Source organism: Pantherophis guttatus, chromosome 7 (assembly GCF_059756535.1).
Source record: "Pantherophis guttatus breed Tessera chromosome 7, ASM5975653v1, whole genome shotgun sequence".
Taxonomy (NCBI): Eukaryota; Metazoa; Chordata; class Lepidosauria; order Squamata; family Colubridae; genus Pantherophis; species Pantherophis guttatus.
In genome coordinates, this window is record NC_142069.1 from 30,150,731 (window position 1) to 30,163,478 (window position 12,748).

Below are 12,748 nucleotides of genomic sequence, written 5' to 3' on the forward strand. Positions count from 1 at the left end.
CTACTGCAATGCTCTCTACATGGGGCTCCCCTTGAGGAGCACCCGGAGGCTCCAGCTGGTCCAGAATGCAGCCGCGCAGGTAATTATGGGGGCGACATGGAGCTCCCATGTAACACCTCTCCTGCACGAGCTGCACTGGCTTCCGGTCGTCTTCCGGGTGCGCTTCAAGGTATTGGTTCTCATCTTTAAAGCGCTCCATGGCTTAGGGCCCTGGTATTTATGAGACCACCTTCTGCCACCGATAACCTCCCACCGGCCAACGCGCTCCCACAGAGAGGGTCTCCTCAGGGTGCCGTCGGTCAAGCAATGTTGACTGACGACCCCCAGAGGTAGAGCCTTCTCTGTGGGGGCACCCGCCCTCTGAAACGAGCTACCCCCAGGAATACGACTGATCCCGGACCTCCATACTTTCCGCCGAGCCTTGAAGACTTTCTTATTTCAGCAAGCTGGGCTGGCTTAAAATTTTAATGGGTTATTTTTATGGGTAAAGGGTTTTAAAATTTGGGGAAGCCAAACTGATTTAATTCTGTTTTAACTTATTTTAATTTTTATATTGTATGTATTTTAATCTTGACTGTTCACCGCCCTGAGTCCTTCGGGAGAAGGGCGGTATACAAATTTAATTAATAATAATAATAATAATAATAATAATAATAATAATAATAATGATGATGATGATGATGATGTAATGAATAAAATTAGAAAAAAATAGATGTGTATTTGTAAAATCAAGAAAAGATTGGGGGATTCAATAGATTTGAATGATGCTAGTCTATTTTGTGTTGATGAATGTCTCCAGTAAAGTGAAGGTTTAAGTTTAATTACAGATGATACAGCTGTTTGTCAGAAACTAGGATGTGGCATCCATTTAGACCAGTGTTTTTCAATGTCAGCTACTTTCAGATATGTGGACTCTAATTCTCAGAATTCTGAAAGTTACTGAGATTGAAAAAAAGCTGATCTAGAGTATTGTGGGTTCATATGAAATAACAATATAAAGGCAGGTGATTGTTAGATGCTACTTCTTTACTTCTTCTTTTACTGCTTTGGGTTAGAGTTAGATATTACATCCCAGTGAATTATGATAATAGAGTATCAAGGGATTAATTTTACTGAGAACTGCAAAATTCTACATGCAAGGTAAAATATTATGTTAGATTATATGAATAGATGGTTGAGAATGAGTTGAGAGAGGCCATTTGAAGATGGAGAAATGAGCAAGAATGCAATTGTTCAGTATGTAAATCTGTTTAAATATGTGGCTTAAACATTATTCAGGCATTCATATAACAAATCAATGAATTCAAGAACATGATTGATTGGTTTACAATGATATAGAGGAGGAATTAATGATGCATGCAAAATGAGAGGTTCTGAATAGCGATGGGCCATTATTTACGTAGTAATGTCAAGAATAGATGTTGGGCAAAAATGGACATAGAAAAAAAATGAAAAAATGAGAGGGAAAGTAGAACGTTTGCAAAAATGGGAAGTACAAATCATGTATGAAATAGCAGCAGAAAATAAATGTATAATTATAATTAATAATTAATAAATTACTTTCCCAACAGCTTGAAAGAAAAATGGAGATAAGAAAAAACAATGGGGAAATTGCTTGTGATAGAATGAAAAGAATTACATTACAGAGAGCCACAGAAGTGTGTGGAGCTATGCTTATAAGAAGTACAGAAGGATGATAATATGATGAAGGGAAGTGGTGTAAAAGAAAAAAATGCTGATAAAGGAATGATTTCTGTAGCATATGGCATTTACAGAGGTCATGCAATCATTGATTGTAATCACTTATTTCTGTCAAATGAGAAAGAGACAAAAGTAGCTGCAAAGCATATAGGAGGGACAGCAAGGGAGAGAAAATACAAATGATTTTGATGGAAATAATTTAAAAATAATAGAGAAATGGGTAAAAAGGACTAAATAAGGAGCCTTCAACACAGGGAATGGAATGAAGAATAGCAATGATGAAATGATTGGTATGAAACTGACATGAGAGAACATTCAGTAGTTCAACAGTGTGTGGTAAGTAATATAAGGATGTGTGCATTTTCCTTGATTATTGACTGCATTTATGGACATGAGTAAGGAATACTTGCAGGGGTGTTAGAGGTATATTGGATGGAAACATGAATATGAGTGTACTGTACTATATTCAGGCAATGTCATGTTGGTTGAGAATCTCTGCATAACCATGTTCAGAACTTTGTGCAAATTAAAAAGCATAAATATATTTAGTTAGGAATGTAAAATATTTATCTTCCACCCTTCTTCATAAAAGGCTGCTAGACTGGCCTATAGAATAATAAAAAAGAAGATAAGACTCAACCTTTCACACCTGATATTATTTCCTCTTTTTTAAATTATGTGTGTGTCTGTAAATTGTCAACCTTTGGCCATTAGTCATGCTAGATGGGGATTAAGTGATCTGAAATGCAACATATCTAGAGGCAAATAGGTTGAGAATACTGTACACATATACAGGACACAGATATATGACCAAGCTATAATAGAGATACCTTATGTAACTTTGCAGATACTGAATGTCTCTGCACATATCCCCCTCCCCCATGTCTTCGTACAAATAAAATTTGAGTCGCCAGCAACTCAAAAAGAGTTGCTTTTCAGTAATTGTTTAGGACAACACAGAAAATATGTCCAAAGGGTCACAACTACAACTGACAGAACTTTTTGTCATAGTTCTTCTGACAAAGTAGCAATAGTACATATTAGTAGCAGTATCTCCAAGATACTTACAACTATTTCTAAGTTGCGGTTCAGATGCATTTGGGTTTCCGACATCTGTATCAAAATTTCACCTTTAGAAGGTAAAGAAAAAGCATTTAATTATTTTTCTTCTGGCAATAGCTGGGAATTCTAAAAGATGTAGCGCCTCCAAGCATATCCAACATTACTGTTCATCAAGAATTGTGATTTATTGAGCATGTGGGGGGAGGAAATTGGAAAAGTGGTATTATTCCAGATGTCAAGGAATGATCATCAGAAATGTGTGATCTATCTGTTTTGAAAAAAGCAAAACTGTACTTTTCACTAATCAAAGGATACAGCATATGGCTGTGATACTTACAATAATATCTCGCATTATTTATATTATAGCAGTGAATTCATTGGTAAACCAGCGATTTAAAAAATGTAAGTTTTTTTCTGTACTTTGTTTTCTCCTTTTAACTGTTTGAAAATTTTATCTGTTTTTAAGATTAAAGATTATTTAATATAGATATTAAATAAATAATAATTGAAAAAAAATTGTAAAAATAATTGTAAAAATATTACTGATCTGATCTGCATTACGTGAACCAGAGGTAAATTATCTAGATTTCATACTTCTCCAAATGTCATAACAGCAATAGCACTTAGACTTATATACCACTTCATAGTGGTAGATGTGCTTTTCAGCCCTCTCTAAGCAGTTTACAGTCAGCATATTGTCCCCAACAATCAGGGTCCTCATTTTACCGACCTCGGAAGGATGGAAGCCTGAGTCAACCTTGAGCGGGTCAGAATCGGATTCCTGGCAGTGAGCAGTAAATTAACCTACAATACTGCATTCTAACTACTGTGCCACGACAGCTCATGCAGTTCTCAACTCAAAATACACATCTGAATGCATTTGACTCCAGATTTTAAGAAAAATAACTAAAAATGAATGAAAACTAAGAAACAAAATACATTATGTATATTTGTCAGACAATTAAGCTTGTTTGTTTGTTTTAAAAAAATAGGAACTTTAAAAACTTGCACATGAAAGCAGAACTGAGTCAGATGAGCATGTTTGAACTGGTCCAAAATAGGAAGTAAATCAAACAGCCTATTGTATCTGGATATACAAGTTTGTATTTTAGCTCAGCTACACAGTCCTTGCATAAGATTGAATTGTATCAGTTTGAAACATGAGTGTACTGTGAAAAGGATGGATCAATCAATGATTGGTACTGGCTTCCCGGGAGGTGACACGAGGCTGGCTCCAGGGGATTATAAACTCTTCGTTGAGTGAGGGTGACTTTCCCGCCACCTTGAAAGAGGCGGTGGTAAGGCCTCTCCTCAAGAAGCCTTCCCTGGACCTGGCAGTGTTAGCTAACTATCGTCCGGTCTCCAACCTTCGCTTTGTGGCGAAGGTTGTTGAGAGTGTGGTTGCGTGACAACTTCCCCAGTACCTGGATGAAACGGTTTATCTGGATCCGTTCCAGTCCGGCTTCAGGCCTGGGCACAGCACGGAAACGGGATTGGTCGTGTTGGTTGATGATCTCTGGAGGGCTCGGGACAGGGGTTGCTCCTCTGTCCTGGTCCTGTTAGATCTCTCAGCGGCTTTTGATACCATCAACCATGGTATCTTGCTGCACCGGTTGGAGGAATTGGGGGTGGGGGGCACCGTGTTACGGTGGTTCTCCTCCTTTCTCTCTGACCTGTTGCAGTCTGTGTTGGCGGGGGGGCAGAGGTTGACCCTGAGGTGCCTTATATGTGGGGTGCCACGGGGGTTGGTCCCCTCGCCCCTTTTGTTCAACATTTATGTAAAGCCGCTGGGTGATATCATCTGTGGTTTCGGGGTAAAGTACCATCAGTACGCTGATGACACTCAGCTGTACATCTCCACCCCAGACCACCCCAATGATGCCCTTGAAGTGATGTCCCAGTGTCTGGAGGCCGTGCAGATCTGGATGGGGAGAAACAGGCTCAGGCTCAACCCATCCAAGACTGAGTGGCTGTGGTTTCTGGTGTCCTGATATAATCAGTTGGCGCCGTCACTGACTATTGGGGGTGAGTCGTTGGCCCCCACGGAGAGAGCTCACAACTTGGGTGTCCTCCTGGACTCACGGCTGTCTTTAGAAGAGCACCTGACGGCTGTGGTCGGGAGGACTTTTCATCAGGTTTACCTGATTCTCCAGTTGCGTCCCTTTCTGGATCGGGACTCCTTACGCACGGTCATTCATGCCCTCGTCACTTCCCGCCTGGACTACTGCAATGCTCTCTACATGGGGCTCCCCTTGAGGAGCACCCGGAGGCTCCAACTGGTGCAGAGTGCAGCCGCGCGGGTGGTTATGGGAGTGACATGGTGTTCCCATGTAACACCTCTCCTGCGCTTGCTGCACTGGCTCCTGGTGGTCTTCCGAGTGCGCTTCAAGGTTCTGGTTACCACCTTTAGAGCACTCCATGGCTTAGGACCTGGATACTTACAGGACCACCTGCTGCCACCAATAGCCCCTCACCGGCCAGTACGCTCTCACAGAGAGGGGCTCCTCAGGGTGCCGTCGGCCAAACAGTGTTGGCTGGCGGCTCCCAGGGAGAGAGCCTTCTCTGTGGGGGCACCTGTTATCTGGAATGAGCTCCCCCCGGAGATACGGAGGATCCCGGATTTACGCACCTTCCACCATGCCCTCAAGACCTTTTTATTCCAACAGGCTGGCCTGGCCTAACTTTCCCTTTTAAACAGTATATGAGTAATTTTAAATCTGTTTTTAAACATGGGGATGTTTTAATTCATCTCGGGCCAAATTGTTTAATACGTTTTTATACTGTTTTAAATTTTATAATCTGTGTTTTTTATCGTTTTGGCTGTTCACTGCCCTGAGTCCTTCGGGAGTAGGGTGGTATATAAATCTAATAAAATAAATAAATAAAAATAAATAAAATAAATAAATGTCTAGATATAAACTCACAAAATATCTTTGCATGCTGAAGCCAGTGGAATGATGAGCAAGCATAGTATATTTAGCCCTTTATATTACATAGTAATATAAATTATTGTTATTACCAGGTGACAATCATATATCATCTCATGGAAACCCATGTCTTACCCAGAATCTGTGAAGTAGAAGTCTGAAGAGCTTGTTCTCCAATCTTCTGAACTGCTGTAAAATATACATCTGCTGCCTCAGATAATGCTGCAGGATATATTTTTTTTTAAGGAAGAAAATTAGAATGCATTTCTCGCTGAGAATTCTCTTTCTCTTTTTAATTTTTTTTCTAAAAGAATTGTTCTTCAATTATTAAAACATTTTCAAATAATTCATTCCTTGGGTTTTCCTCTGCCAAAGATTCAGGTCAGCTCCCAAACTGCCTCTCTGCAAATCTTTTGAAGTTTGTGTTGGGCAAAGAAAAGAATAGGACTGCTTGGAAATTCCATTTGTTTCATGTTATCCACAAGCAGAGCATACAAAGCTGTGCATTTCCTCATATGTGTTACAATATGCACAGTACTGATTGTGGTGCATCCGATTATACAGATGAATTTGTCTGCACACTGGTTATCTTCTCTATCCATGAATGGTGAGAAAGATCACCTCCTCTCTCATGTATATGTGAAATTCTACCGAATTAAACATGAACTAATGCAGTTATTATTTGCTCTGCTATGTCTGCCCAACACCAAACGATTAAGGGGAGCTTATTTTATTTTAAAAGCAAGAAACAATAAGAAATCATGAAACAAATCATGCAAGTGAAAAAGAGAGGACATTATATAGCATGAAAAAAATTATAATAACTTAATGGGCTCTCAAGCCTATTCCAGGTCCAGCAGGACAACCAGTTTTTCAAGGAATCTTGGAGTATCAGCAAGGTGTGTGTGTGTGCTGCAGTTGCAGAAAGAATGTTCCAGATTGTAAGCAAATAGACATACAGCTAGCTGTGTTACTTACCATAAAACGCCTGCAGATACTTGTTGCCCAGATATATCAGCTTCTCCAAAGCTGGATTAAACTGTTCCAGGATGCTCTGTTATCCATCCAGATGAAGAAAAAATAAAAACAATCTTACATACAGCATCTGGGTCTCTTTAAAGAAAACTTACTGTAGTCCAGGCATTACTGCTTTCTATATTCCAGACCAGGGATGTCAAACTCACGCTGTCACGGCGGTATCACATGACATATTGGAACTTCCCCCCCTTTGATAAACTGGGCATGGGCGTGGCCAGCATGTGATGCATCTGGCCTGCGGCCTGGGAGTTTGACAGCCCTGTTCTAGACAATCAATGAAGTGGGCTATCCATTAAGTTTAAAAGTATGTTATGCTTAAAATACCTCATCCACAGTTACTGGCCCAAATTTGGAAGAAAATTGGTGCCAGACAACATAAGGTGGTGTTATGGATCCAATGTTGGGATTCAATGTTAACAGTGAGCAACATGAGGGTAGAAACAACACTTTCTTCCCTTCCCCCACCCCCAGAGTTAATCAAGGTCATTAATTATGCTTAGTTAGCTATCTTCCATGGCTAGTAGAATGTATCATCTAGTAAAATGGATGTTCAGATGCCTGTTTTCCCTTAAGGATTGTTCATTGAGTTAAAATGATCCCATTTCACACCATCTATCTCCACCTTTGGTGATCTTCCCTTTACCCAGGAACCTTTTGCTGTCTCAGCCATCTTGGATCAGGCTAATCTTCAGCAGCCAGAACTGCCTAGATACAAATTAGTTTGCCAACCATCATCTTCTATTCTGCTTTTCCAACTCCAAAACAGCTCTGTCTTCCTGCAAATTCCTTAGCCAAATTACTTTCTCACCCCCACCCCCAAACAAGAGCTCTTGCTATATATGTGGGGAAGATAACCCTTCATCATTTATTCTTTTTACCTTCCAAGTTGCTATCTTCCATATGCTGTGGCCATTACCCGAGGGGCCCATAGATCTCTGCTGCCTTACATGGCTTTTATCAATTGATACATAACACTTTTGTACACTTTCTCTAAAAGGTATAGCTTAGGTTATCAGTCTCAGTTATACCCCTCCATGTGCAGTATTCTCTGTCTAATGGTAACAATAGTATTACTGTGTTTGGGCAGAGTTAACCGTGATCCAGCATGTTTGATAAACACTGCCTTGCTAGGTTTACTTAGATAACTATTGTAAATCAATGAGCTTGCTGTTGAGTAAGTGTGCAAAAGATGTCAACCTTTGTGTGTGCTGGACAGCCAACTATAGTTTCTATTTCATCTAGCAATTAGTTTTCACTGCATATTGGATTACCTTCTTGTTACTTCTAAGCTGAACCTCTTGGCCTCTCAATAGTTTTTCAGCTTAGCTAGGCCAAACATCACCGGGCAAGAGGTTAAACCAGATGTCATCCAAGATTTACATTCTATGATTCTATGAAATGCAAAATTTGGGGGGAATCAAAGAATGGAAAAAATGGAAGTCACATGCTTATTACAATCCCAGCTGGGAACAACCTACTAATTTCTACGTTTTGCTCATTTCAAAACACCTCCTTACCTTCAACTATTTCTTTCATTCTTAATGTTCATCAAGCTTGTCAGCTGGTCCAAAATCAATATCCCTGTTTTCATCCAATTTTTCTATGTTACTATTTTCCCTCAATTTTTAATTTCCAGTGTTGGAGCATTCACAACTTCTGCAGGCAAGTTGTTCCACTTATTGATTGTTCTAACTGTCAGGAAATTTCTCCTTAGTTCTAAATTGCTTCTCTTCTTGATTAGTTTCCACCCATTGCTTCTTGTTCTATCCTCAGGTGCTTTGAAGAATAGTTCGACTCCCTCTTCTTTGTGGCAACCCCTGAGATATTGGAATACTGCTATCATGTCTCCCCTAGTCCTTCTCTTCATTAAACTAGAACATACCCAGTTCCTGCAACCGTTCTTCATATGTTTTAGCCTCCAGTCCCCTAATCATCTTTGTTGCTCTTCTTTGCACTCTTTCTAGAGTCTCAACATCTTTTTTACATCGTGGCGACCAAAACTAAATGCAATATTCCAATGCAGTATTAGAATGCAGTATTAGAAATGAGTACGTGTGTGTGTGTGTATAAAATGTTTATTTGTGTGTCTGTATGTTTGCATTAAATAATTATATAAAGAGTTGTAACTGTTTACTGGATCATATTATACTTTATATTTTGGGTTTTTTCTATTGTATTTTTTACTTATTTTTGAGCACTCATTATGCATTTTTATTATATATTTTTGGATTTCATGCCTTTTGTTTCTTCTTTTTCTGTTATTTTAAAAAGCAACAAAAATATTTTTAAAATACAGAAAGTCCTACCAAGATGTATGAATTTGGTCTTTATTGGAAACAATGCTGCCTCTACTATGAATGGCTGCATGGTCTGATAATATAGAACAAACTTGGTACAAACACAATTGTTGCATATAATGTGAATAAATTATTTCCGTATTTCTAAATTTGCAACTAAAGCAGACTGAGATTCAAAGAATTATGTTCCTCAGTTACTCTAAGTATCTCACAACTTAAAACAGAGATTATTAACTTATTCATACGTTTTTTAAAGCTATAGCACGTAGAAGTTATACTCTTAAGCAATCTGCATCACAGTTTTAGTAACAGTTTTTCTCCATTTATATTTTAACAACTTCTTTCTACTTCCATTTTGTCTCCTGCAGAATCCATTATTAACGAAAAGTCTTCTTAAACCACAACATGTTTCTCTTGGCCAATCAAGAGAGCCTGTTACAATCCAGAGAACAAAGAAAATTAGGCCTCACCTTATAAATAGTGATTGTCGATCTGTAGGATTGCTCCATCCTCAAATATTTTAAGACCCGAGATTCACTTCTCCAGGAATGGAAATGTTTGAGAAGATATGCTGGCTTGCTTTGCAAAAGAAGAACACACTGCCAGAGAGTTTAATAATTAATTCTCATGTCGTGCTGTTGGAACTTGATCTTTAGGTGTAATCAGATATCAGGTAGGGCAGAATCTTGTGACAGCTATGGGGGTCATATGATCTTTACTCTTAATTATGTATTGCAGTTTCTATATATGGTTCTTTGTGGAGCATTGTTCCATCGAATTATCTTGACTGAAATAATTATGATGGGTTGAGCCCCTTGAACAACTTTATCTCTGGATTGGCTTAAAGGGCTTTTTCTACTTCTGCCTAATCAGGCAATACACATACAGTCTGTACCTTTTTTCTGCTATGTCTTCATGACATATTATCTCATCTTCAGTCCATGAGTGGAACAAGCTTGTTGCCCTTAGTTGTCCCAGTGTTAAAGTAATGTTTTCTCTTTTATTCTAATACCATCACTTGGGTGGCCATGGATAGAAACATAAAGTTGGATCTCATCAGCATATCTCACTCCATGGCTTCATGTAGATGTTAAACAGGAGTGAAAAGAGTGCCAAGCTCTATGAAACTCCACAAAAAAGGGACCATGGTTAGATCTTTCTCCCAGATCAATATTGACTGGAACGAGTCCCAAAGCAAGAGAACCAGCATAACATTATCTGCTTACTCCCAATCTCCAAGAAAATACTCCAAAGATATCATGGGAGCACAAATACCATCCCACTTCCACCAAATGTAATCAATGCCATTTTATCCTGTACCCAGGTCATAATCCCTATTGAAAGAAATCCAGATAATCCAGTTTCCCCAAGGTTTCTGGAAGTGCCATATAACCATCATCTTTCCAATCCTCCTTATAAAGGGAAGGTTGGATATTAGTTGAAAATTGTTCATTATGATTGCATCCAGCAAGTGGTAGACAAACTATCACCTTTGTAATGGACAGAGGAATCACCCCTCTCAAAGAATTCACCATCATCAGAACCTAGCCACATGTCACCTCCCAGGACATCTTAGCCAACTGGAAGAGACATGCTAAAATATAGGTACCTGAGTTTGTAGCCCCAAGGACCCAGTTCTTGTCATTAGGACCAAAAGGACCAAACTCTTCTCAGAGAACCAAGCCAGACTGAGCCTTGATCACCTCCATAGGACTTGCAAGAGTTCAATTTGGAATGAATCTAAGTGACTTTATCTGATAGGTGCCTAGTGCAGGGGTCTCCAACCTTGGCAATTTTAACCCTGGAGGACTTCAACTCCCAGAATTCCCCAGCCAGCTTTGCTGGTTGGAGAATTCTGGGAGTTGAAGTCCGCCAGGCTTAAAGTTGCCAAGGTTGGAGACCCCTGATCTAGTGTATTCCCCAGCAATTTTCCAAGTAAATTTCTGAGTCAGCCCGTGTCAGAAGGGCTCAATTTACATTAACCAAAGCCACCAAGTGGTTATTCATAGACACATTCCAAGCAAACACAGGACCAGCCTGAAACAAACACATCCACTTGTAAAGGCCCACTGCTATTAATTATTGAGTACTGATTGCCAGTGAAGTAAAGCAGCCTTTCATAAAATTGCACCCACATCTGCACAAACACACAGCAACTGAAGGGAAAACCTTACTAAAGGGAGGCCTAATTAGGCACAATTGGGTTGGCACTAGGCTTTAGTAGGTAAAAGAGATTTAATTAATGCAGCTAGGTTGAGATTTGCATAGGAAGCATGTGCCACATTTGGCACAAAAGGGAACTATTTCATCCAACAATCAAGGAAAAAACCAAGGATTTCTCTTTTAGATAAACACCATGCCCAAGAACATAGTGTCACATGTTACTTAGTTCCCTCTTTAGTTCCCATGTCATCAACGCATGATCAGTATTACTCCCAAATAAAAAGCAAGAACAACATATGCTTCTTTCTGTTTTATAGTGATCTAAATAAGATGGCAAATCTAGACAGCATACTAAAAAGCAGAAACATTACCCTGCAAACAAAAGTGCATATAGTCAAGGCTATTGTTTTCCCAGTTGCAATGCATAGCTGTGAAAGCTGAGTGCCAAAGAATTGAGGCCTTTGAACTATGGTGCTGGAGAAGACTCCTGAGAGTCCCTTGGACTGCAAGACAATCAAACCGGTCATTCCTAGAGGAGATCAACCCTGACTGCTCTTTAGAAGGCCAGATCCTGAAGATGAAACTCAAATATTTTGGCTACCTAATGAGAAGGAAGGACTCACTGGAGAAGAGCTTAATGCTGGGAAAAATTGAGGGCAAAAGAAGAATGGGACGACAAAGAACGAGGTGGCTGGATGGAGTCACTGAAGCAGTAGGTGTGAGCTTAAATGGACTCCAGAGGATGGTAGAGGACAGGAAGGCCTGGAGGAACATTGTCCATGCAGTCACGATGGGTCGGACATGACTTCGCAACTAACAACAACAAAATAAGGCCCTGCTGTAATAACATTGATGTAATATTGGCATAGTTTACAGTGGCATGCAGTTTTGTTTTAGATATTAAATTCATTCAAAATGGAAGAGGGTCAGCATCTTTAGCCCCTCTTGACTATGACTCAGTCCTGATCACACCTGGTTGGATTTAGAAATATTCAGCTATACTGCTTGTAGCTAATGTAAAAAAATGTCGAATCTTGCACTAAATGTTCCTTTCCAAAAGCATCTTGCTTGTTAAAATGTGGGTCTTCCTTATTAGTTTGGGCAGTGAAAGAATAAAATGCTTACAACTTGAGTTCTATCAATTTTGTAGCAGCCGGGGAGAGCTGCACACACACTTTAAAAACTATTTTACCCATCACATTGTGCATAGCAAATATATGTGTGTGCTTACTCTGAACTAAGTTTTACTGAGCTGAATGGCTTGTATTCCCAGATTCATCTGGACTGGTGATGCTATCTATGCTGTGGCTGGATCGCTTCATTCAGCTTACTCTATGTTAAGATCAGCTGAGAATTCAGGAAAGGCAACATTAAGCTTCTTTTCCCCTTCTGTTTGCAAAAAAGCAAGAAATCAATAAAGTCTTTGTACTCAGTTGCAAGCATAAGGAAACCCATCCAGTTATTGTATAGTTGGTTTCATTAAGTTTAAGGCTCCTTACTTCCTTTCAGGTACCATATTAATCAAACTGTCCTCATTTCCTTCCCAAATGTGATTTGGTT

The 12,748-nt window shown here is 39.5% G+C and overlaps 1 protein-coding gene across 1 annotated transcript in view; it reads right to left on the minus strand.

The window, feature by feature from the left end:
* The window catches only part of BAIAP2L2 (BAR/IMD domain containing adaptor protein 2 like 2), a 30,334-nt gene extending 20,741 nt beyond the window's left edge, over positions 1–9,593 (minus strand). Inside the window, exons 1-4 of the mRNA XM_034403279.2 lie at positions 9,496–9,593; positions 6,669–6,744; positions 5,826–5,912; positions 2,770–2,831 (exon numbers count right to left, since the gene is read on the minus strand). Of these exons, the coding sequence (XP_034259170.2) occupies positions 2,770–2,831; positions 5,826–5,912; positions 6,669–6,744; positions 9,496–9,534 (264 nt within the window). The 5' untranslated portion in view covers positions 9,535–9,593. The remainder of the gene's footprint in view (positions 1–2,769; positions 2,832–5,825; positions 5,913–6,668; positions 6,745–9,495) is intronic.
* Positions 9,594–12,748: the final 3,155 nt, after the last annotated feature.